Here is a 23,280-nt window from a genome sequence, read left to right on the forward strand (position 1 = left end):
TTGTTCTTCCAGCCATCCATGTATTCAACTGTTAACCATCCTTCATCCATCCATCCATATTCAGCCATCTTTTCACTTATCCATCCAATTCATTCAATCACCCTTCCACTCATCTATTTCCCTACCTGTTCATTCCTTCCTTCCTTCAGTCACTCATTCATCTCTTCAACAACTGTATGCTGAGTTCCTACTACATGTTTGACACCAGTCCTCATATAAGACAACAAAGACATGCAAAGCACCTGCCCTAATGAGGAGGCGCACATTAGATAAATACAAAAGAGGCAATTGCAGTCACGGATGAGTGAAAAAGATCAAGCACAGTGATGTTCTCAAAGACCATGCCCTTTCATATGGGTGATCAGTTGGGAAGTGCACTTTCCAGCTGAGCCCTCAGTGAGGAGGGAAGCAGCCATGCCTGGAGCTGGGCAAGACCATCCTGGGCAGAGGGAATCACAGGTGTCATAGAAAAGCAGCCCCTTCACACTCCCCTTGTCTCTGTCTATAAATGCATGGCCACGATCTGTCCCCTGCTGACCACTCCATACAGCCTCCTCCTGGGGCATGGAGGCAGCGAGTAGGTAGAAAGGAGGTCCACTGAATCATCCAGTTTGTAATTTAACTCACCATGGGGCCTTGGCAAGCCCCCACCTCCATCATGGAGGACTCATGGTGGCAAAGGACGAAATGTTCAGCTCTAGCTGGCTGGAATGACAAAACGATAATCAGCACATATTGAAGTCAGAGATCAGACTGCAGGTATGGCTGGATCTAGGCTTTATGACTGAGTGACTGAACTGAAGGCTTTACTGTTGGCTCAGACAGTAAAGAATCTGCCTGCAATGCGGGAGACCCAGATTTGATTTCGGGTTCAGGAAGATTCCCCTGGAGAAGGGAGTGGCAACCCACTCCAGTAATCTTGCCTGGAGAATCCCAAGGACAGAGGAGCCTGGCAGATGACAGTCCATGGGGACACAAAGAGTGGGACATGACTGAGTGACTAACACTTTCACTGTCAGGCTTCAAATGATGTCACCATGGCTGAGCTTCTCTATCCTGGAGCACCTCATGGGTGGGAAGTAGCTGCAAGCAGAGCCAGGTTTATTGCCTTCCAAGATGAGAAGTATACACTGAAGCTCCAAGAACACATGAAAAGATGCTCAACATCATTAGTCTAGTAGGAAAATGCAAATCAAAACTATGATTATCATTTCACATCCACTACGTTGGCCATCATTTTTTCTTAAGCCAGGAGGTAAGTGCTGATGAGAACGTAGAGCAACTGGAACCCTTGTGGGTTGCTTGTAGGAATGTAAAATGGTACCACAGCAGTGGAAAAGAATTTACCAGTTCCTTAACAAGTTAAACAGAGTCACCATGTGATCCAGCAATTCCACTCCTAGGCATGTAGACCAAAGAACTGAAAACAGGTATTCAAAGAAATATTTGAACAAAAATGTTCATTGCAGCACCATTTTTTCTTTTTAGAAGATTAACTTTGTTCAAGTATAGTTGATTTACAATGTTTTGTTGATTTCTGCTGTATAGCAAATAATTCAGTTGTATATATTATTCTCTTTTAAAATTTTTAACTGGAAGAGAGTTACTTTACCATGTTGTACTGGTTTCTGCCATACAGCAACTTGCACCAGCCATAAGTATACACACGTCCCATCCCTCTTGAACCCTCCCACCCCCAACCCTGTCTCACCCTTCCAGGTTGTTAGAGTGCATCTGGTTTAGCCCCTGCATTATCCAGCAACTTCCCACCAGTGGCCTGTTTTACACATGGTAAAGTGTGTGTTCCATTCTGCTCTCTCAGTTTCGTCCGCCTCCCCTTCCCCCACTGTGCCCACAAGTCTGTTCTCTATGTCTGTGTCTCTATTCTGCCCTGCACATGGGTTCTTCAGTACCTACTACCTTGCTAGATTCCATATATATGCATTAATATACAGTATGCATTTCTCCTTTTGACTTACTTCACTCTGTATAACAGGCTCTAGGTTCATTCACCTCACTAGAACTGACTAAAATTCATTCCTTTTTATGGTTGAGTAATATTCTGGTGTATATATGTACCACAACTTTATCCATTCATCTGTTGATGGACATCTAGGTCGCTTCCATGTTCTAGCTATTGTAAATAGCACTACAGCACTATTGATAAGAGCCAAAAGGTGGAAATAACCAACATGTTAATCAACGAATAAGCAAAAGTAGTATATCCATACAATGGGATATCATTCTGCCTTAAAAACGAATGAAGCACCGACACAGGGTACACTATGGATGAAGCTTGAAAATATTACACTCAGCGAAAAGCCAGACACCAATGGGCACATATTCTATGATTTCATGTATGTGAAATGTCTAGAACAGGTAAATCCATAAGGGAAAAAATCAATCAGATTAGTGACTGCTAGGGGCTGAGAGGGGGCAAGGTGACACCCGTGGTAAAGAACCTGCCTGCCAGTGCAGGGGACATAAGAGACTCGGATTCAACCCCTGGGTGGGGAAGGTCCCCTAGAGGAAGCCATGGCAACCCACTCCAGTGTCCTTGCCTGGAGAATGCCATGGACAGAGGAGCCTGGCAGGCTACAGTCTGGGGTCACAAAGAGTCGGACACGACTAAAGTGACTTAGCACACATGCACACAGGGGCTGAGAGGAGGAAATGCGGCGTGAACACTCATAGGTGTAGGGTTTCATTTTGGGGTGAAGAATATGTCTTGGAAAACTAGACAGAGCTGATGGTTACACAACATTGGTAAGGCTCTAGTTGCTTTTGAATTGTACACTTGAGTATAGTTTATGATTAGTTCTAGGTTAGGTGAATTTTACCTCAGTTAAAATTTACTAAAGTCTTGGCTGGTGTTAGGTCATGTCCCCGCTCCCCCCAATCAGTTCCAGTAGCCAGAAGGATGCAGCTGTTTGATTAGCCAGACTTGGGCACGTGCTTCCTCTGCAGAGGGACGGGAGCCTCGATCTATTACTCTGATCTGGGGGGAAGAGGGAACAAGTAGGAGTTGAAATCCAGTATTAAGCCCATGCCTGTCATGAGCTGGCATCCTCCAGAGGGGCTGCCATTTAAAAACACACACATTCATATTGGCCCCCAGGGGGAGCCCTCAGATCGAGGACTGTTGCCAGGGAGAAATAAAAAGGAGAGGGGCTTCCCTGGTGGTCAAATGGTTGAGTTCGTCTGCCAGTGTAGGGGATATTGGTTCAATCCCTGGTCTGGGAAGACTCCACATGTCATGGAGCAACTAAGTCTGTGCACCACCATTGCCTAACCTGTGCTTTTGAACCTGGGAGCTGCAACTGCTGAGCCCATGGGCTGCAACTATCAAAGCCCAGGCACCTGCAGCCTGAGCTCTGCAAGAAGTGAAGCCACCACAATGAGAAGCAATGAAGAGTAGTCCCCACTTATTGCAACTAGACAAAGCCAGTGCTCAGCAATGAAGACCCAGTGTAGCCAATAAATAAATTAATACATATATATTTTAGAGGAGAATGATGCTAAGAGAGAAAAAATTACAAATGTCCACTGTAGCACCCTTTTCTGGGGAAATGCCTTGTTGCACATAGTTTTGGTCTGCTCCAGAACCATTCATGGGACTTCTCTATAGCTCAGATGGTAAAGAATCTGCCTGCAATGCAGGAGGCCTGGATTTGATCCCCTGGAGAAGGAAGTGGCAACCCGCTCCAGTATTCTTGCCTGGAGAATCCCATGGACAGACGCTAGAGTTCATAGGGTCTCAAAGAGTTGGACACGACTAAGTGACTAGCGCGCACACACAAAACCTTTCATGGCTCCCCGTTGCCTGTGGGATAAGGGCCAAGTGCCTCAGTATGACATTTAACGTCTGCTCTGATTTGAAATTAATCTAGGGTAGGTCTCCGGCATCCCCACTGGACTCTGCTCCAGCTTGGTCTTATTCTGTAGTGCTGAGTGGCTGTGTGTGTACATCTGTGGCTGGCAGGAAACTGGAAGGCACAGGAAGCATTCGGGAGTAGTCGGTCTCTGGAGGCCAGAGAGAGGCTTCCAAAAAAAAAGTCCGGGAGGGCTGAACCGCCTACAAGGTGAAAGAAAGGTAGTGTAATTCATACCAAGCGCCCCCTTTGGGTGCAAGTGATCTGGAACACTAGAGGGCGATAGAGACCTAATATACAGTTCAGTTACAGACGGAGCTAAACTCACCACTTGCAAAACGTTACATTCTGCTCGCGGGACTCCTGCTTCAGTTTCACTCTTTGTAACAAGTCTGAATGACATATCAGTCTTGCAGGCTGCCAAGCGCTCAAATTGCTCTCTGCTTTTTGTTTCTTTAGATCTACTCCCTTTGCTCACACTGATGAATTTGAACGGGAAACATTGTGTCACTTCCAAGAGTCACTTGTAACAGATACAAAATAACCATAAAACTAGATACAGTAACAACAAAAAGTTATTAACTGCAGCTCAGTGATTCTTAGCCCAGTCTGCACAGAGAATCTCCAGCTGATTTTTTTTAATTTTAATAGAAATATAGGTGATTTATAATGTGTTAATTTCTGCTATATAAAAATGATTCAGCTAAACATACATATATATACACATTCTTTTAAAATTTGTTTTCCATTATGGCTTATCGCAAGATATTGAATATAGTTCTCTCTACTATACAATATGAGCTTGTTGTTTACCCAGCTGATTTTAAAGACATGTTGGAAGAGGGCAGAGATACAGGTAAAAAATTGGTGGTTACCAGAAAGGAAGGTGAGGAGCGCCAAAATAGGTGAAGGGAATTAAGAGGTACAAGCTGCTAGATGTAAAAAAAACTTACAAGAATGTAATATATAGCACAGAGAATATAGCCAATATTTTATCATAATCTTATATGGAGTATAATCTATAAAAATATTGAATCACTATGTTATAAATCTGAAACTAATATTGTAAGTCAACTATCTGAGTGCTGTGCTAAGTCACTTCAGTCATGTCTTTTTCCAACCCTGTGGACTATAGCCATAACCTTTATGCTCATCTATGAAAGAATCCCTTTTTACATTTTGGTTTTTTTTTAACACTTATTTTTATTTATTTGGCTACACCAGGTCTTACTTGCGGCACATGGGATTTTCTATCTTCTTTGCAGCATGTGGGATCCTTAGTTGTGGCATGCAAACTCTTTTGTTGGAGCATGTAGGATCTAGTTTCCTGACCGGGGATTGAACCTGGGCCCTCTGCATTGGGAGCATGGAGCCTTAGCCACTGGACCACCAGGGAAGTCCCATGAAGGAGGCTTTGAATGTGGGTGGGCTTAGAGTATGGTGGAAGTGCCCCCATGTGACTTCTGAGGCTAGTTCATCCAAGGCAATGCAACTGTTTTGTGTTTTTGTTTTTTTTTTTTTTTTGCGGGGCGGGGGGAGGGGAATACCCACTCTTGGAACCCAGCCACCACCATGCTGTGAGGAATCCCAAGCCACCATGTGCAGGAGCCCACATGGAGAAGAAACCACAGCTGGCACCAACTTCCCGGCATGAGAAGTGAGTTGTGTTGGAGAGCTTCTTCATTTGGCCTCAGTGAGTTCACATCATGAAGGGCAAAGATAAGCCATTTCTGCCAAGGCTTGCCCAAATTGCAGATGCTTGCGGCATCTGAATAATGTGTGTTAATCATGCATGCATGCATAGTTGCTCAGTCGTATCTGAATCTCTGTGACCCTATGGACTGTAGCCCGCCAGGCTCCTCTGGCCAGGGGATTTTTCAGGCAAGAATACTGAAATGGTTGCCATTTTTCTCCTCCAGGGGATCTTTCCGACCAAGGGATTGAACCTGAGTCTCCTGTGTCTCCTGCATTGCAAGTGGATTCTTGACTCACTGAGCCATTGGGTTATCAATCATGCATTCTGCTCAAATTACTATTTGCTTTAAGTTTTTCTTTAAATCTACTCCCTTCACTCACACTGGTGTAAATAGGAAAAAATGTGTCACTTCCAGAAGTCCTTTGTCAAACAGATCAAAAATAATAACAAAAATAAGATACAATAACGACGAAAGTGTTATTAACTGCCTCTCAGTAATTCTTAACCCAGTCTGCACAAGAGAATCCCCAGCTGAATTTCCAAAAAGGGGGATGGGTGACCTGGCCCTTTCTTACTTCTAATGAATGAAACCCAAATCTCTGAAGGTGACTGGGTCCCAACAATAAACTTTTAGTGTTGTTCCAAGTCACTCAGTTTAGGGTGGTTTTTTTTTTTTATGGCAGATGACAACCAGAGCAACTTTGTGCACAATGCCAGCTTCTAACTTTGTTGTTGCTAATTTGCTAAGTTGTGTCTGACTTTTTGTGACCACTTGAACTGTAGCACACCATACCAGGAAGCCTTCTTTGATTTCCTTACTCTGGAAACATGTAGAGATGCTCTCGTGGGGGAGGCTGCTGATAGTGCCCACCTACTAAGCAGGCACTAAGACGCAGGTGGCAGATATGTAGCTCTGGACTCTCCATGGGTCCCTGGCTCTGGAATATACTGAACATGGGACATTGGACATTGGATAATGCAATAACCTCATCTGAGCTTCAGTTTTGTCGCCTGTAAAATGGGGGCAACGACACCTACCTCTCCATATTGTGATGATTAAATGAGTTTAAAATTCATCCTCTGAAGCTTGTATACAGCAGGTGTTGACCAGGATATGGCCATACTAATGAGAAAATGGAACAGTGCTCTACTTACCTCCTCGAGGAAGGAAAACAGCTGTTCAGTTTTAGGCAATGGATGCTTTTTTTTTTTTTTTTTTTGACTGCACTTGACTGTGCTGTGCAACTTGTGGGATCTAATTCCTGTACCAAGGATTGGACCCAGGCCCTTGGCAGTGAGAGCATGAAATTCTAACCACTGGACCACCAGGGAATTAAACATATTTACGTTTTAAAATTACTTTACTATTCTAACTTTGAATTAGTTAATTAATTTTTGCCTGCTCTGGGTCATTGTTGCTTCGAGTGGGCTTTCTCTAGTTGTGGTGAGTGGGGGCCACCCTCTAATTGCAGTGCATGGGGTTCTTGTTGCACTGGTTTCTTTTGTTGCCGAGCATGGGCTTTAGGGCACAGGCTTAAGTACCTGTGGCACAAGGGCTTAGTTGCTCCTCAGCATATGGGATCTTAGTTCCCCCAACCAATGATCAGACTTGTGTCCCCTACATTGGCAGGTGACTCTTAACCATTAGACCACCAGGGAGGTCCCAATATGTTTACTTTTCATTATAGAAGCTTCCCGTATACAGAAAAGTATAGAGCTCAGTTTGATGAAATCCCATATGCCCATCAGTTAGATTGAACAGTTCTTAACATTTGCCATATTTTCATCATCTAGTTTTTAAATTAATGTGTTTTAAAGGCAATTGGCCTGGTGGCATTTTAGCCCCGTGCAGCTTTAAAAAGTAAAGAATTTTTCTACACAACTGTAATTCCATGATCACACCTAACCAATTACATGTTGAAATATAATCCAATTCAAGTTCAAATTTCCCCAGTGACACAGCTGGTTTGTTCAAAGCTAAGATTCAAGGAAGGACCTTGCATTGCGTTTGGCTGTGACACTATCTCTTTGAACTCTGAATGGTTCTCATGTCTTTTCTCCCAGGCTGTTGAGAGTTTCATCTTCTGAATTTGTTCAATTGCTTCTTCTTCTTCCTTTGTTTTCTATTTTTTTCACTGCACCCTGTCTGACATCTGGGGACCTTAGTCCCCCCAACCAGGGATTGAACTCACACCCCCCTGCAGTGAAAGCCCAGAGTCTTAACCACTGGACCACCAGGGAAATCCCTTGCCTGATTTCTTCTCATGTGTCACCTCCTATGATCCCCTACCCTCGGTGTTTCCTTTGTGAACTGGAACTAATGGTATGATTCAAATTAAGTATTTGGGGGCAAGAATCACTTCTTTTTTTTGGTGCTGTGCATCGCTCACTGCACCCTAGCAGGAGTTCATCATCTGTTTATCCCACTGCTCTGCTGCTAAAAGTGGTCACTGAACTCAGCTGGCAACAATATGATGCTTCCATGGGAACATCATTTTCCCGCCTCTTTGCATCTAGCAGGCAATCTGTGACATGGTGGACATGATGTTATACTCTCCCGTTTCCCATGGACTTTTCAGTTAATCATTTTAGTATCCATGGTCAACTTTCGTCTGCAATGATTAGCTCATTAGGAGTTTCAAAACTGTCGTTTTTTTTTCTCCTGTCATCCTTTTATTAATAACATTATTATTGGTTGGCATCATTGTTTAGCATTATTGTTGCTTATTCTCTCAATACGACCTCCAACCTCTCCCCCACACCTCCCCCCAAAACACCCAGGTGGCCCTGCCCTAGATTTAAAAGTATAGTGTTACTATGTACTATGTATGACACTGGCTCTCTTCACAGTTCTTGTCTGGGCTTCCTTTCATTCCAAAGTAACTGATTTTCCAACATTGTTCTTCCTCGCAAAGCACCGGCCACACAACCTAATATATACTTTGTGAGCATGCTCAGTCGCCTCTGACTTTTTGCAACCCTGTGGACTGAAGCCTGTCAGGCTCCTCTGTCCATGGGATTCCTCAGCCAAGAATACTGGAGTAGGTAGCCATTTCCTCTGCCAGGGGATCTTCCCGACCCAGAGATGGAACACATCTCCTTGCATTAGCAGGCGGGTTTTTTAAATTTTTACCACTGAGCCTGACACTTAAATGAGAAATGGGAGGGGGGGAGGTAGCCAAACAAACCAAAATCCTCTGATTTTTAATCTTATAGAAGGAATTTAAAATAATTGCACAAGGGACCCCAAATCGCAGGTAGAAGTCCTAATGTCCAAAAGAAAAGTGGTTTACAAGATCATGAAAAAGATGGGGCGATACATTTACATCTGATCTAAACACAGTTTACCAGTCACAGTAAAGGTATATCAGTTCAGTCAGTTCAGTCGCTCAGTCGTGTCTGACTCTTCGCGACCCCATGAATTGCAGCACGCCAGGCCTCCCTGTCCATCACCAACTCCCGGAGTTCACTCAAACTCACGTCCATTGAGTCGGTGATGCCATCCACCCATCTCATCCTCTGTTGTCCCCTTTTCCTCCTGCCCCCAATCCCTCCCAGCATCAGAGTCTTTCCCAATGAGTCAACTCTTCACATGAAGTGGCCAAAATACTGGAGTTTCAGCTTTAGCATCAGTCCTTCCAAAGAAATCCCAGGACTGATCTCCTTTGGAATGGACTGGTTGGATCTCCTTGCAGTCCAAGGGACTCTCAAGAGTCTTCTCCAACACCACAGTCCAAAAGCATCAATTCTTTGGTGCTCAGCTTTCTTCACAGTCCAACTCTCACATCCATACATGACCACTGGAAAAACCATAGCCTTGACTAGGCGGACCCTTTGTTGGCAAAGCAATGTCTCTGCTTTTGAATATGCTATCTAGGTTGGTCATAACTTTTCTTCCAAGGAGTAAGTGTCTTTTAATTTCATGGCTGCAATCACTATCTGCAGTGATTTTGGAGCCCCCCAAAATAAAGTCAGCCACTGTTCCACTGTTTCCCCATCTATTTCCCATGAAGTGATGGGACCAGATGCCATGATCTTCATTTTCTGAATGTTGAGCTTTAAGCCAACTTTTTCACTCTCCTCTTTCACAATTTCATCAAGAGGCTTTTTAGTTCCTCTTCACTTTCTGCGGTAAGGGTGGTGTCATCTGCAGATCTGAGGTTATTGATATTTCTCCCAGCAATCTTGATTCCAGCTTGTGCTTCTTCCAGCCCAGAGTTTCTCATGATGCACTCTGCATGTAAGTTAAATAAGCAGGGTGACAATATACAGCGTTGACGTACTCCTTTCCCTATCTGGAACCAGTCTGTTGTCCCATGTCCAGTTCTAACTGTTGCTTCCTGACCTGTGAAGATATATATTCATGGGTAAATTAAGAATCGGTTTTTGGAGGGATTGGCATGATAATTTTCGGGAATAAAATGAGGTCTTGGTTATGTTAGTGTAGCCGGTATCAGATTTGTATCATTCAGACTAGCATGAACTATCATCAAAAGGTACTGTGATAGTCCCCATTTTATTGATGCAAACTGACCCTCAGGGGAGGAAGGGAGTGAACCATGAGAGAGATCCAGGATTGTAAAATTAATCAGTAGTGCCAGAGCCCAGGGCTCATTCCATCACACAGTAGCAACACGTGGCCAGGAAACAAAAATGTCCCTGGGGATGCCTCTCCAGCGTTCCAACCGCCAGCTCAGCTCGGGCCCAGCTCAGCTCGGGCCCCAGGGATGCTCGGGCCACCGGGCAGCGCCCCCTGCGGACCACAGTGCGCAGGCGCGGCGCACTTGTCCCGCCCCCGCCCCCCTCCACGTGCGGCGCACACCTCGCGCTCCCTTCTGCTGGGCTCGCCTCGCGCCTCCCTCCCTCCCTCCTCCCGCCCCTCCGGTCCGGGCACCCCATTGGCTGCGGGCTTCGTCCCTCCGACCGCAGCCCGGCAGGCCCCCAGCAGGCCGGAAGTCCCACCCTACGAGTGGCTGTCCGTATCGTCGATTGGCCCAGACCCCTGTCAGTCCGGGCGGCTGGCCCGAGTCTGCGGCGGGGGCCCGCGGTCGGTGCGCGACCCGGGCTGGCGGTGGTTTCCGGTTCCGCGGGGCTGGCGGGCGGGCGGGCGGCCGGGAGCGGCGGCGGCGGCGCCTGACAGACAATGAGGGCGGCGGGGCGGCGCTGAGCGGCGGCGGCGGCGGCGAGCAACGCGGGGCCCGGGGGCGGGGCGGGGCGCCAGCCATGGACAATCAGGTGAGGAACGGCCGCGCCGCCCCAGCGCAGCCCGCGCCGCCCGCCGGGCCCCCTCCCTCCCTCCCTTCTTCCCTCCCTTACCCGCCCGCCCGGCCCAGCCCTCCTCGGTCCCGGCCTCTCCGCTCCCGCTCGGCGCCCGCCCGCCCCGCTTTGTGCGCGCCCACCGCTCCCCCGGGCCTTTATGTGGGGCGGGGGCGCCCCTCCCCCATCCGCGACCCCGCCGGGTTACAACGCCTCAGACTCCCCTGTGAATCTTGGTCCCTGGCTGCCCAGAGCCCTCTGGAATGGCCCTCGCAACCCCGGTCCGGCCCAGATCCCCGTGGGACACCTCTTGTGACCCCACTACAACCCAGACCCTCTGGGACCCTCCTCGGGACCCCAGCCTCGCCTGGATTACCTTGGGACTCCCCTTGCGACCCCAGACCAACCCAGAGCATCCCCCCCGGGACATCCCTCCGGACGCTGGCTCAATCATGAGTCCCCACAGCCATCCACGGGGGTCCCTTTAGAGTCCTTTGATCCGGCCTGTACCCCCTTTCCTCTCTGAATCCAGGGCAGTTGGTGTCTCCTGCCCGCTCTGGCCCCTTGGCCCTGCTTCCTCTCAAACTCTGTCTGTTCTCCACATTAAACCTTTGCTGGGGGTTGAGTCCCTCCAGAACTCCTGGTTTGCAGCCTCCTCCTTTGAACCCAGGCCCACCCTAACCTCTCTCCCCTCTGATCCTGCCCCTGCCTCAGCCCCAGCTCAGCCCCAGCTCTCTCCTCAAACGCCGGCGAGGTCCCAGGCCTTTTCCCACCAGGACCCCGGCCTGCCTTGAACATCCTTCGTTTCAGACCTGGGCTGGCTTCCTCAGCCCCCTCTGCTCTGATCACTCTCCTTTGGGTTCCAGGGACCCAAAGGGCTGTCTCTTCACCTTCAGACCCTCTTTGACCAGATCCAGGGACCATTTCTACTCTGATCTGGAGCCCCCACGCCCTTCACACACCAGATGCCTCACTCCCCTCACTTTGGGCCCTCTTTGCCCCTGTGACCCTGACGCTGCCCCACATTGCCCCCCAGCCCCCCAATCCAGAGCTGGATCTGGTTCCTGGAACCACAGCTATCCTCCCTGCAGAGACCCCCATGTCTCTTTCCTGATGTTCATGGTTGCCCACTTCCTTCCAACATCCCCTAGTCTGGTGCTGTGACTTTGACCTGCTGTCCTCCACCCAGCTCCTGTATACCCCCATGTTCCCTGCCTTCCCCAGCATCTTGGAGCCTCCACCCAGAGACTTGGTGCAAACCCAGAGTGTTCCCCAGCCTCCCCGCCCCCTATTCCCCCCCACGGACCCTCTCCCTTTGGTTTGGAAACCCAGAGCCAGTTTCGGTAAACTCATCAAGCCTGGGACCATTGCAGCTCCCTACATAGGATCAGGTCTCTCCTCACCCTCGTCTGCTGCCCCTGGCTTCCCGGGGCGTGAGGCCAGGAAAGGCGGTGTGGGGCTGTGGGGGTGGCAGCTGAATTCCCCGCTTTTAGTGAGGGCAGGTTGGGGCGTCCCTGACTGTCGGCGCCACTCAGGCGGCTCTGGCTGGTGAGGCGCTGTGTGGCAGTTGGGTTTCAGGGGTGGGGGTGCAGGAGGCATACCCCCGTGCCCATCCTGGCTGCCGAGTGGCCCAGGATCACTGAATCCTGTGCTCAGGGCACCCTCTTACTACAATTTCACTTCATCCTTGGTACTGTACCTTTCTCTCAAGAGGTGAGGCATAGTTTATGATAGCTGAATGGGGATTTCTGCAGTGTGGGGTGAGTTCATTTTCCTTGAAGGGACCAAGCTTGAGGCCTCCAATCTGTATTGAGTTAGGAAACAAAATAGCCTTCAGTGTCCACTCTTAAGGCAGCTGGACCCTGGGAAAGTCTTGCTGGACACCGTGCAGGTGCAGAGCAGGACTTCTGCCCCTTACCCCACTGGGCCCCCAGGGAGACATTTCAGGCCCATGGACATCCATTCACCTTATGATGTGGGGCCCCTGGCAGGCTGTGGTTGTCTCTGAGTGAGACAGGGCAGTGTTCTGGGCTGGCAATGCAGGGAGACAACAGTCCTGCTCAGGGGGCAGGTGAGCCCCCTGGACCAAAGAGCACCATCCCACCATTGTCTGGTGTGACAGTTGCTGGCAGTTGTGATTCAGACTTGAACCAGAGTGAAAAAGTCGGTTCCTCTCTTGTACTAGCCACGTCTTAGGTATTCAGGAACCACCACTCCTGAGGTGCCACCTCGTTGGGCAGTGTGAAGAGGTGACCTTTCCTCCATGGCAGGAGTTTCCACTGGACAGCGCTGCTCCGAATCTTTGCGCGTGCAAGTGAAACCGGCCCCAGAGGAAGGCCTGTGCCACCCCAGTCCAGTTCTCATCTGGGCTGTGTTCTCATGCAAATGTGGGAGGGAGAGGCCCCAGCTCTGAGCCCTGTCCCTTCCTCACAGCCCCAGGGGAGGCAGGAGAGAAGGGGCAGGAGAGAATGGTGTCCCTTATCGATCTGAATGGGTGAGCCAGCTGTAAGCAGTCCAGGAGGACTTCTGGTACTGGATCTGGCTGTGGGGTGGGGGTGGGGACCCTTTGAATCCAGCAGAGTCGGCCTTCTCTGCCTCCCCCCGGACACCCCACACCTGTGAAGGCCTCAGTGTGATGAGGAACAGTGGGTTTTTCCCCCAGGCCTGCTTGCTTCGGGAGATTTTGGTTCTCTTGGCCTTCCTGGTGTGTTCTCTAGAACTTTCTGGCCCAGCTGAGAAAAGAGGGAGTTCTGCATTTGGCTCTGGGCTCCCAGGGAAAAGTCATTCTGGTTCCCTTTGCCCTGACCATACACCCACCTGTCTGATCCCTCCAACCTCTAGGCTGTAGTTACTCGTCTATTTTCTTTGGGATTTGATGGTGGGTTTTTCTTTTTGGCCTCTGCAGTTGGTGGGATCTCAGTTCCCCATGCCTGTGTGCTCAGTGGCTAAGTCATGTCCGATTCTTATGACCCCGTGGACTGCAACCCGTTAGGCTCCTCTGTCCTTGGGGTTGTCCAGGCAAGAATACTGGAGTGGGTAGCCATTTTCTCCTCTAGGGGATCTTCTCAACACAGGGATTAAACCCGTATCTTGCATCCCCTGCATTGACAGGTGGTTTCTTGACCACCTCATCACCTGGGAAATCCATCTTAGTTCCCCAACCAGAGATCAGACTTGTGCCTCCTACAGTGGGAGTGCAGAGTCTTAACCACTGGCCACCAGGGAAATCTCAGGATTTGTATTTTTTTAGAGGGAACGTGGTGATGTATCTTGGGGGGCAGGTCTTTACTTATTTAGGGGTCATGGCTGACAGGCATATGATCTACAAAGACAGTGGGGAAGGAATGGGCCTGGCTACAGACTGAGCAGATGCTGAAAAGGTGGGAAAGTTTGCTGCGGGGCCGGGGGCTGCCTAGGGAGCTAGAAGTGGTGTCAGTGTCTGGGGGTCCTGTTCCCCAAAGGCCCAGGGGTTCCTCCTTTGCAGAAGTGTCGGGCCTGGCTGCTGAAGTGGGCGGCCGACCCGTTGAACCACAGGTTGAACTGACGCTCGATAACGCTTCATCTGCTAAGCCTGGACTTGGGAACAGCTTTCTGTGACCATGCTCTGCTGCTCTGGAAGGGAGGTGTGTTTCTCACGGTGGAGGAAGGCCCACAGTGGAGTCGAGGCTGGGGGCATGCTTGGGGATCTCTCCCTCTTTGCCCAGACCTTTCCCAGAGAACCTCGGGCCAACCCGGCTCTGAAGCTGTCGCCCAGCAGGCCGCTCTGCCAGGCTTTAAAGCCGTGTTGCAACGTGCTTAAGAGTGGGGGCCAGAGCCTAACAACTCCCCTTCGTGTCCCCCACAGTTTGTAACGTGAAGTTTTGCACTTAGCTTTACCAACTGTCGGTGTAATAAAAGGGGCTGGGAGCCGCTCCCTTTGTCACCAGGCCCACTGGCTCTGGGAGAGATGCCTTCATCTGGTTGTGCGTGTTCAGAATCTCCCGAGGCTGCTCCCTGGGGAGCTCTGGGGTCAGCCAGCATATTGTCCACACGTTGGTGGGCGCTCCCTACAGATTTAAAGTATTAATATTTCTGGTGCCAGGCCTCCCTGCTGGGCTGCTGGAGGTCAGGCTGCCCAGCCCCCTGACAGCCCTGAGGATCGTGGGTGTATGTGCTTATATCCCCATGGTCTGCACAGGTGGCCCTAGTGGTAAAGAATCTGCCTCCTATACAGGCGATGTAAGAGATACGGGCGTGATCCCTGGTCGGCCGGGAAGATCCCCCTAGAGAAGTCATGGCAGCCAACTCCAGTATTCTTTCCTGGGGAATCCTTTGGACAGAGGGTCCTGGTGGGCTGTGGTCCATAGGACCGCAAAGAGTCAGACACAACTGAAGGGACTCAGCACACACTTAGGTCTGCTTGCTTATCCTTAGTGTCCAGAGACACACTCATTGAGTCCTTGTCACTTTGTCATTAATCTTGTGCCCCAGGACTGAGGCTGGTCAGAACCAGAAGAGGGTGCAGGGGCAGCCACCAGCCCTCTGTGGGCCAGGGGTCAGAGGCCCAGGCCCTCCTGTGGCTCTTGTGAGAGGTCCCCACCTCTGGGCAGGTGGTCCCTGCTTGAAAGGATTGACACAGGGAGGGACAGCTGGAGCCAGCTCTGATTCAGTGGCTGCTCTGGGAGCCCCCGCAAGGCCGCCAGGGAGAAAGTTCTGTGAAGAGCATTTTCTTTGGGTTTGTGTGGCTGTGGTTCTGTGGGGCCAGTCCCCTGCCCCCTTCCATCCCTCTTTGTGGCTGTGTGTGGACCACATGGCCAGTGACCCTGCTGGGTCCCGTCAGACTTGGCAGAATCATCCCAGGCCAATGAGGGGTCCCTTGGTGATTCTTTCTCCTGGGAGGGGAGGGGATTGTGCATCTGAGGGAATTCACAGCAGCCGCCAGACTTCAGGCATAACTAGGCCACTTGGTAAAGTGCGAATTCCCAGAGGGAAGGGTGTCTGCTGAAGAGAATTCCCACTAGCAGAGCTGGGGAAATCTTACAGACACTCGGTGTAGAAGACCTGCCTTTTGGGGCTGGGCGCTGGCTGGGTTCTGGGTTTGAGGGCTTCGGGAAGGATCTGGGGGAGCAAGGGCTGTGAGGTAAGAGGAGCTGTGGGCCCCAGGCTGGCAAGGCCTCCACACCTGGAGGGATCTGGGCCAGCCGAGGCGTTGGCCTGCTTTGCAGGACTTAGGATTCTGGCCGTGGGGTTCCAAGTGCCTACTGCCAGTTGGCCTGGAGCTAGGGTAGCGCCTGGTGGAGGCCCTCAGCCCAAGCTTAACTGTCCCCAGATGGCCCTGGGAGCTCTCGTTCTGCTCAGGTTTTAGGGAGGTTTTCCCAGAGGTAGGATAGTTAACCCCTTCCAGGGCAGGGTTGGAATGTGCCCCTTTGTTCTGGGCTTTTGTTGGAGGAGGGGATGGTGAAGTAGCCCCCAGATGAAATGCTGAACCAAGGCAGTGACCGAGGCCCGCCCTCGCCCCCAGAGGTTCTGCCACCTCCTGGCAGCCCAAGTGGCAGGTGAGAGGTGTCAGTTGGGGCAGCACAGGCTTGTTAACCCGGCGACAGTGGACACCCTTCCTGGAGCAGCGGCTGAGGGTCTGCTTCAGTTGCTCGGTTCTGCTGAACGGGTGAGTCCAGGTGGAGTGGGGAGGGAAGGGCAGAGCAGGTAATAAATCACCGAGACTCGCCAAGCTGGAGTAGCTGGCAGGGGCTCAGCTTTGCCTGCCTCTGCTTCAGTGTAGCTCCAGCGTCTCACTGATTCAGTGATTTTTTTTTCCTCATATCGTGTCCCCAGATCTGTGTGATTCTACCATCTTTACTTCTCAGAAGATTCCAACACTTGAAGGAGACCCCCTCTCCTGGGTACAGCGGTGCATAGCATGGTCCTCGGCCCCTGGGGTCTGGGGTTGTTGAGGCTGAGCTGGCGCCAGCCCCCGAGGGCAGAGATGCTGCCTGGGCCCAGGCGGGGCTTTGGGCATGGCCCGCCGGCAACAAAGATTACCCATCACTCTTCAGAACCTTCCTGTTTACTTTGGCCTGTGGCGCGACTTTTTGGCACTCCCATCTTCCCCCTCGGATGGAGCTGTGGTCTTCCCTTCTTTCACAATCACGGCTCTGCTGCCTGCTGGTGTGCCCTGGGTGGGAACCCCATGTGATGAGACATGCCGGGCGTGCGGCCAAGGTGGGAGCAGGGTTGTGGGTCTCTGGCCAGGTGAACAGCAGACCTGGGATTTAGTTCTAAATACCGGAAGCTGTTCCCAGGGTCTCGTCATCATGATCTGGCTTCCCACCTGGAACCTTGCCCCCAGTCCAGGGATTGTCTCCTGACTTCTCAGCCTTAGAACAGGTTGGAGAGAAGGCAGAGTGTGCTATACACTCATGTGTAGGGTGTGTGAGGCAGAGTGTGTTACACACTCAGTATAGGGTGTGGGGGGTGATTATGGCCTATTCGGGACCATGTAAACATCATCGGGATTTGTTTATTTTGAACGTTGCCCATAAGCAGTGCTCTGCGAATAGAAGCTTGTGGCTGATTTGAGCTTGACTTGTTTATCCAGACGTCCCGTCCTTTCCTCCAGCTTTTGGTGGGGTATTTCCCTTCAAGTGTCCCCATCCCCCTGCCACTGCTCTGCCCGGCCAGGTTCCACGGGCATCACAGTCTCCCAGCTGCCCAGGGTCTCCTGTCTTTCCTCCATCTGCCCACAGGTCCTCCCAGCTCCCTTGTTTCAGGCTCCTTTTCTAGCCACTCCCTCCAGTTGCCTCCCAGCAGGCTTGTGGTCCATCTGTCTGTCCTAGTTTGCCTTCAGCCCAGACCATACACAGTTGCCCGGGGTACTTCTCACTCAGTGCCGTTTCCCTGACTCCATCACCTGCGTGTAGCTGGCAGTCACTTCTCTTGTGTTAAATCGAAATACTCCATCTGGATCCCCACCCCTCCTGCCAGTGGGCCAGCCCTGGGGGGGGGTCTCTCTGCTCTACTTCTGAGCAGTCTCCTGGGACTGTGGTCCTGCCAGCAGGGGAAGGGCTCCTGCTGTTTTTATAGCTCACTCAGCACCCACAGCCTCCCACCAGTCCACATGAGGAGACCACCCTATACTTAACTGTCATCTCGGCCCTTCCCCCCAGAATGCGCCACTTAGAACTCCTTGATTTAGGAAGCCTCTCTAGTTTAATCCTGTGTAGTTGATACCTCGAGTAGTGTGGTTCCAGGATAGAGGGTAATTGGAGACAGCCTAGGGTGCTCAGGAGCAGGGTTGGGTTGAAGCATACCAAGGAGCTGGCTGTTTGCGGATGGTTGTGGAGACCAGGGCCTATTTGGTTTCCACTGTGGGGACTGATCAGATAGGGCTCTGGAGAGAGCAGCCCTGAGCCAGGGCGTCAGGGATGAGTGGAAGTTCAGTCTGCAGAGAAGTGAGTGAGGGCTCCCTGGCTGTGGGCTCACACTGGGAAGGAGCAGGCATGCCTGCGTTTGGGAATGGCTGGTGCCTGACAGAACGGGGAATCAGGGTGTGTGCATTTCCCATGCATCCTTGGTTCACAGCCCCTACGGTGTGTCCAAAGCTTAGCAGCAGCTGCTTGAGAGCAAGTGCACGTGTGTGTGTGTGTGTGTGTGTGTGTGTGTGTGTGTGTGTGTGCACGGCTCTGCAGCATCCTCTGTCTGAATCAGGTGAAAACATGGTGAATCAGGAGGATCCCAGACTTGGGGGAACGCAGGTGGGAGCTGTGCTGAGGCTTTTGGACTTGACTCAGTCCGAGAAGGGTGAGCCCTGTGTCCCAGGCAGTGACCGAGCAGGAGGAGGGGGGGAAGAGCAGAAGGATGCTGGTGGCGGGGGCTAAACGGGTGAAAGAGGCAGTGCCAGAGGGGCTGTGGCCCCTGGGGGTGCTTGGGGTCTGGCAGTGAGAAAGGGGGCGGAGGCCGCAGAGAGAGGCTTCTGGTCCAGGCCCGGGCTGCTGAGCCTGGCGGGGGCGTCTCCTCCAGGATGTGTGGGATCTGGCGGCCCGCGTGCCCCTGGTTATCTTGGCACTTAGAAGCAAGTGTCCACTTGGCCTCCGCCTTCTTTATAATGTTCTTGGTTTTGATACTAGGTGTCAGGCTCTGTGTGAAGGAACTTCAGAGAGGGTTTTCCAGGCTAGAGTGGTGTGTGCAGTGGGTCCCTGTTGGCGCTCCAGAGTTTGTGAAGTGTGGGGGCTGCTCTCTTAGTGGGGAGAGGCCAAAGTGTGTGAGAGGAGGGGAGTCTGGCTGCCGAGGCCGTGGCCCACCTGCACCCGTCCCCAGGTGGCTTCTTTCTTGGACCCCCCCCCCCAACCCATTCTCACTGCAAACCATCATTGGTGTGGGTGACTCAGGTGACCCTCAGGGTCTCTGTTCTCTGGGAGGCACTCTGTGGGATGATGGATGATGACAAGGCTTTAATCAAGGACTGGCGTGGGTTGGCCAGGACAGCAGAGTGGCCCTTGGGTGACCCCCACACACGGGCCTGAATCTCCATACAGCAGAGCCATCTCTCATGGCCACACAGCAGCTCAGTCTCAGAGCCTTGGTTGCCTCACTCGTTGAGTGAGGTACAGCCCACTCTTCAGATTGATGTGTTCCGCATCCATATATTCAGTCAGTTGTGGATCGAAAATAATTTGGGAAAAAAAATTACAGAAGGTGCCGAAAAGTAAAACTTGAATTTGCTGTGCCGTGGCACTGTTGACATAGCACTTACCTGTATTTACAACTGTTTGCATAGCATCTGTGTTGTACGAGGTATTATAAGTAACCCAGAGATGATGTCAAGTCTGTCGGAGGACGTCCGTAGGTCACCTGTAAGTGCTAAGCCTTCTTATGCAAGGGGCTTGAGCATCAGTGGATCTCGGTAGCCTCCGGTCCTGGCACCAGCCCCTCCCTCACGGGTCACACTGTTCTTTTTTCGGGAGATCTTGGAGAGCATTACTGCTCCGGACACGCTGCCACCCTAAGAGCAGACCAGGCAAGCTGCTAGCAGGTGGTTTCTGATGGTGGAGGGTGCTGAGAGGGCCACGTGGTGAAGAGCTGTGGGGCAGGGAGTGGGTGCTTTCAGACTGGGTGGTCAGGGAAGGCTTCCTTGAGGAAGCAGCTGTCAAGCTGAGACCTCAATGAGAGGAGCCAGCGAGCTGTGCAGAGCCTGGGGGAGTGGGGGGCCGCAGGTGCCTGGGTCCTGGGGTGACTGGGTGGAGATGCGGGGCCCCGGGTGGGCTCGCTGGGGAGACAGAGCATGCAGAACAAGCACGTGCTCCCCACCCGTGACTGGAGCCTCCCGGAGTCCCTTCACTTCCGGGCGCTGTATGCCACCTGGGGTGGGGTGGAGGACGGATGGAGGGGGCAGCCCACACCCCACGGCCCTGGGCTCTGCGCTGACCCTGCTGCTGCCTCTCTCCCTGCAGTGCACTGTCCAGGTCAAGTTAGAGCTGGGACATCGCGCCCAGCTGCGCAAGAAGCCCACCACGGAGGGGTTCACGCATGACTGGATGGTGTTCGTCCGCGGCCCCGAGCAGTGCGAGATCCAGCACTTCGTGGAGAAGGTGGTCTTCCGGCTGCACGACAGCTTCCCCAAGCCCAAGCGGGGTGAGTGCCCCCCTCCCTGGGGAGCAGCTGGCCTGAACTCCTTGGCCAGCACTGCTCTGCCCCCGCACGGGGGTACCCCCCACTCCCCCTTCCCCCTCAGCTGTGAACTTGGTTGTCAGGATAGCCCAGCAGAGGTGGTGATGGGTGTCTTGTTGTCATTATTGAGGCTCCGGCTCTGAGGAGTACCCAGAGTATGTGGCCCGGGTTGGAGGGTGGGCAGGGTGGTGTATGACCACCCCGTGAGTAAGCAGGAAGTTGCTCACTGGGCCCGTGTCGGCAGAGGAGAGATGCCCTTTCCAGAGCCCCTGTCGTGTGGGGCTGGACCAGAAAAGGGAGGCGTACCGCCCCTGCCTCCTCCCCGTTTCCCCCTCAGGCTGTCCTGCGCCTGTGAGTCACAGGAACTTGCCCAGGGTGCTGGGTCAGAGGCCGCTTCCTGGAGAATTTGATGGGGAATTGGGGAGCTCTGGGGTCGGGGCTTGTCTGTCATGTCACCATTTGGTACCCTGCGTGAAGCCTAGCATGTCACAGGGGTCCCGTAAATAGTCCTCGAATGGATGTGCTGATAAAGGAACAAAGGACCCTGTGCTCCAGAAGGGCTTCGGGGCAGGGAGAGCGGCTGCGGGGCTGCAGTGGGCCCAGAGGGTTGGGGGTGAGGCTGCACTGGGTGAGATGAGAGTATGGAGCCTCCTGGGACCCACTGGGGCCTGGGCCAGGGCCAACAAGTGTCTTACTGTCCAGCCAGAAGGTGACGTGTGTCACAGAAGTAGACACTCCTGGTTTGGGGGAGACGGCAGCTCCAGATTCCTAGTGGCATAGTTAGTGGCCATTGTTCTTCCTTCTGGATTCTTCCATCGGCTTTCAGCTCTTCCTTTCCTTCATTTCTCCTTTCCTGACTTTTCAGTTCTCTTCCTTCTTTCCTCTCTGAGCCTCTTGGAGAGAGCAGATCGGGCTCCTGATAATAGCAGATACCTGGAAAGCACCTGGTAGTAATAGTAGTAGTAATAATAATAATACTACATGCCACTTATCAGGCACGCTTTGCTCGTAAGCTCTTTTTGTTTGCCCCACAACCCTCTTTTACAGAAGAGGAAGCAGGCTCAGGGGTCTTGATAAGCTGCCCGAGCTTTAAAGCAGGGGTCCACGTGGCGTGGGCCGGGTCTGCCGGTTTTGGTTGGTGCTTGGTCAGTCCGTTCATTCCGCGGTCACTGACTGTGCCATGGAGCAGCAGAAGCCGGGCTGCCTCCTCCTGGCCGGGCACCTGCTTTCCCTCTCCCGTCCAGTCCCCTTCTCTCCCAGCCACTCACAGAGACTGTGGTGTTGGCGGGGGTGGCGGTGCCCAGGATCCCCTTCCATGTCTCGGTGTGGAGACGGAGCTCCCAAGAGGCCTGGTCACCTATTTGTGGTCACGTGGAAGTGGCACATCCTCCAAGCTCCCAGTGTCTGAAAAATGGGTTTTGGGTGAAGCATGCTGTTTAGCAGAGGCAGTTTGCAGTCAGAGTTGAGTAGCTGAACCGTCCTTGTTTGCAAAGCCTGTGGGTGCAGCCTCTATGTAGAGGGCAGCTGCCTCATGTGGTGGTGGTGGTTGTGACACTCAGTCGTGTCCGACTGTTTGTGACCCCATGGGCTGTAGCCCCCCAGGCTCCTCTGTCCATGGGATTTCCCAGGCAAGGATACTGGAGTGGGGTGCCATTTCCTTCTCCAGGGGATCTTTCCGACCCAGGAAGCGAACCCGTGTCTTCTGCATTGGCGGGTGGATGCTTCACTACTGAGCCACCCTGCATCACGTGAATTAGGTGGTAGATGTCTGTTTGCCATTTGTTTAGTGATCAGGGAAAAACAGATAAGGTGAAGCAGCCAGTGAATTCCTTACAGGACTCCAGCCTCTGAAGTTATACTTTATTTGCTTAAAAAGTGTCTTAAATCAGAATATACACCCCGCACAGACCCACCAGGAATGTACCTGGTGGGCATCTCCACCTCCCAACTCATCAATGGTGGTCCTGCCCCAGGGGCAGCCTTCTAGTCCTTTCTGGGTTGTGTCCCTTCCTTACCACTTTAAAGTGGTAGAAGCGAATTCACTTCTTATTTGTAGATTTTTCACTTTAAAAATTTATTAACTTTCTAACATGAAAGCTCAGACTCTTTCCTAAGCTTCGCCCCCTCACATCCCTGCCAAGCAAGGGGTTTGCATTTGGCCACAGTTTGCTGCTGTATCCCTGGGGCTGAAAGGATCCAGTAGGTGCTTTCTAAATGTTTGCCAAGAGAATGGATGGATTCTCCAAAGCTGTCGGCTTTGGCCAGGGTCTCCTGACTTTCTACTTAGGAAGAGAAGGGCAGGAGCAGCCCGTCTTCCTTGACCCTTATGCCCCTTCTGGGAGCTACATTCAACTTGGTTAAGGTTGTTCTGCTCCAGGTTAGAGAGTAAGTCTAGAAGTCGGAAACTGTGAGGGTCACTGACTATATTGATGCTCTCCACCATCGGGATGGTTCTCTTTGAACTCTGGGCCACTTGCTCCAAGGAGAATGCTCAAGGTCATGCCAAGATCAGATAGGATCTTTTTTGTCATCCTTGCTTAAAACTTGGCCCAGTTTTGTTACTTCCCAGCTGGTCCAGGGGTTAAGAATTCACCTGCCAATACAGGGGACATGGGTTTGATCCTTGATTTGGGAACTAAGATCCCACATTGTTCTTACTGATTTGCTAAGTCCTGTCTTGACTCTTTGCAACCCCATAGACTGTAGCCTGCCAGGCTCCTCTGTCTGGGGATTCTCCAGGCAAGAATACTGGAGTGGGATGCCAGTTCCTTCTCCCAGGGATCCTCCCAACCCAGGGATCGAACCCGTGTCTCT

The 23,280-nt window shown here is 51.9% G+C and overlaps 1 protein-coding gene across 2 annotated transcripts in view; it reads left to right on the forward strand.

Annotated features, from left to right (window-relative positions):
* Positions 1-10,641: 10,641 nt before the first annotated feature.
* Positions 10,642-23,280, forward strand: part of MLLT1 (MLLT1 super elongation complex subunit) — a 67,248-nt gene continuing 54,609 nt past the window's right edge. For both annotated transcript variants that reach the window (XM_015095867.3, XM_015095868.3), the window contains exons 1-2: positions 10,642-10,803; positions 20,250-20,430. In XM_015095867.3, coding sequence (XP_014951353.1) covers positions 10,792-10,803; positions 20,250-20,430 — 193 coding nt within the window. In that variant the 5' untranslated portion in view covers positions 10,642-10,791. The remainder of the gene's footprint in view (positions 10,804-20,249; positions 20,431-23,280) is intronic.

This window comes from Ovis aries, chromosome 5, assembly GCF_016772045.2.
Source record: "Ovis aries strain OAR_USU_Benz2616 breed Rambouillet chromosome 5, ARS-UI_Ramb_v3.0, whole genome shotgun sequence".
Classification (NCBI taxonomy): domain Eukaryota; kingdom Metazoa; phylum Chordata; class Mammalia; order Artiodactyla; family Bovidae; genus Ovis; species Ovis aries.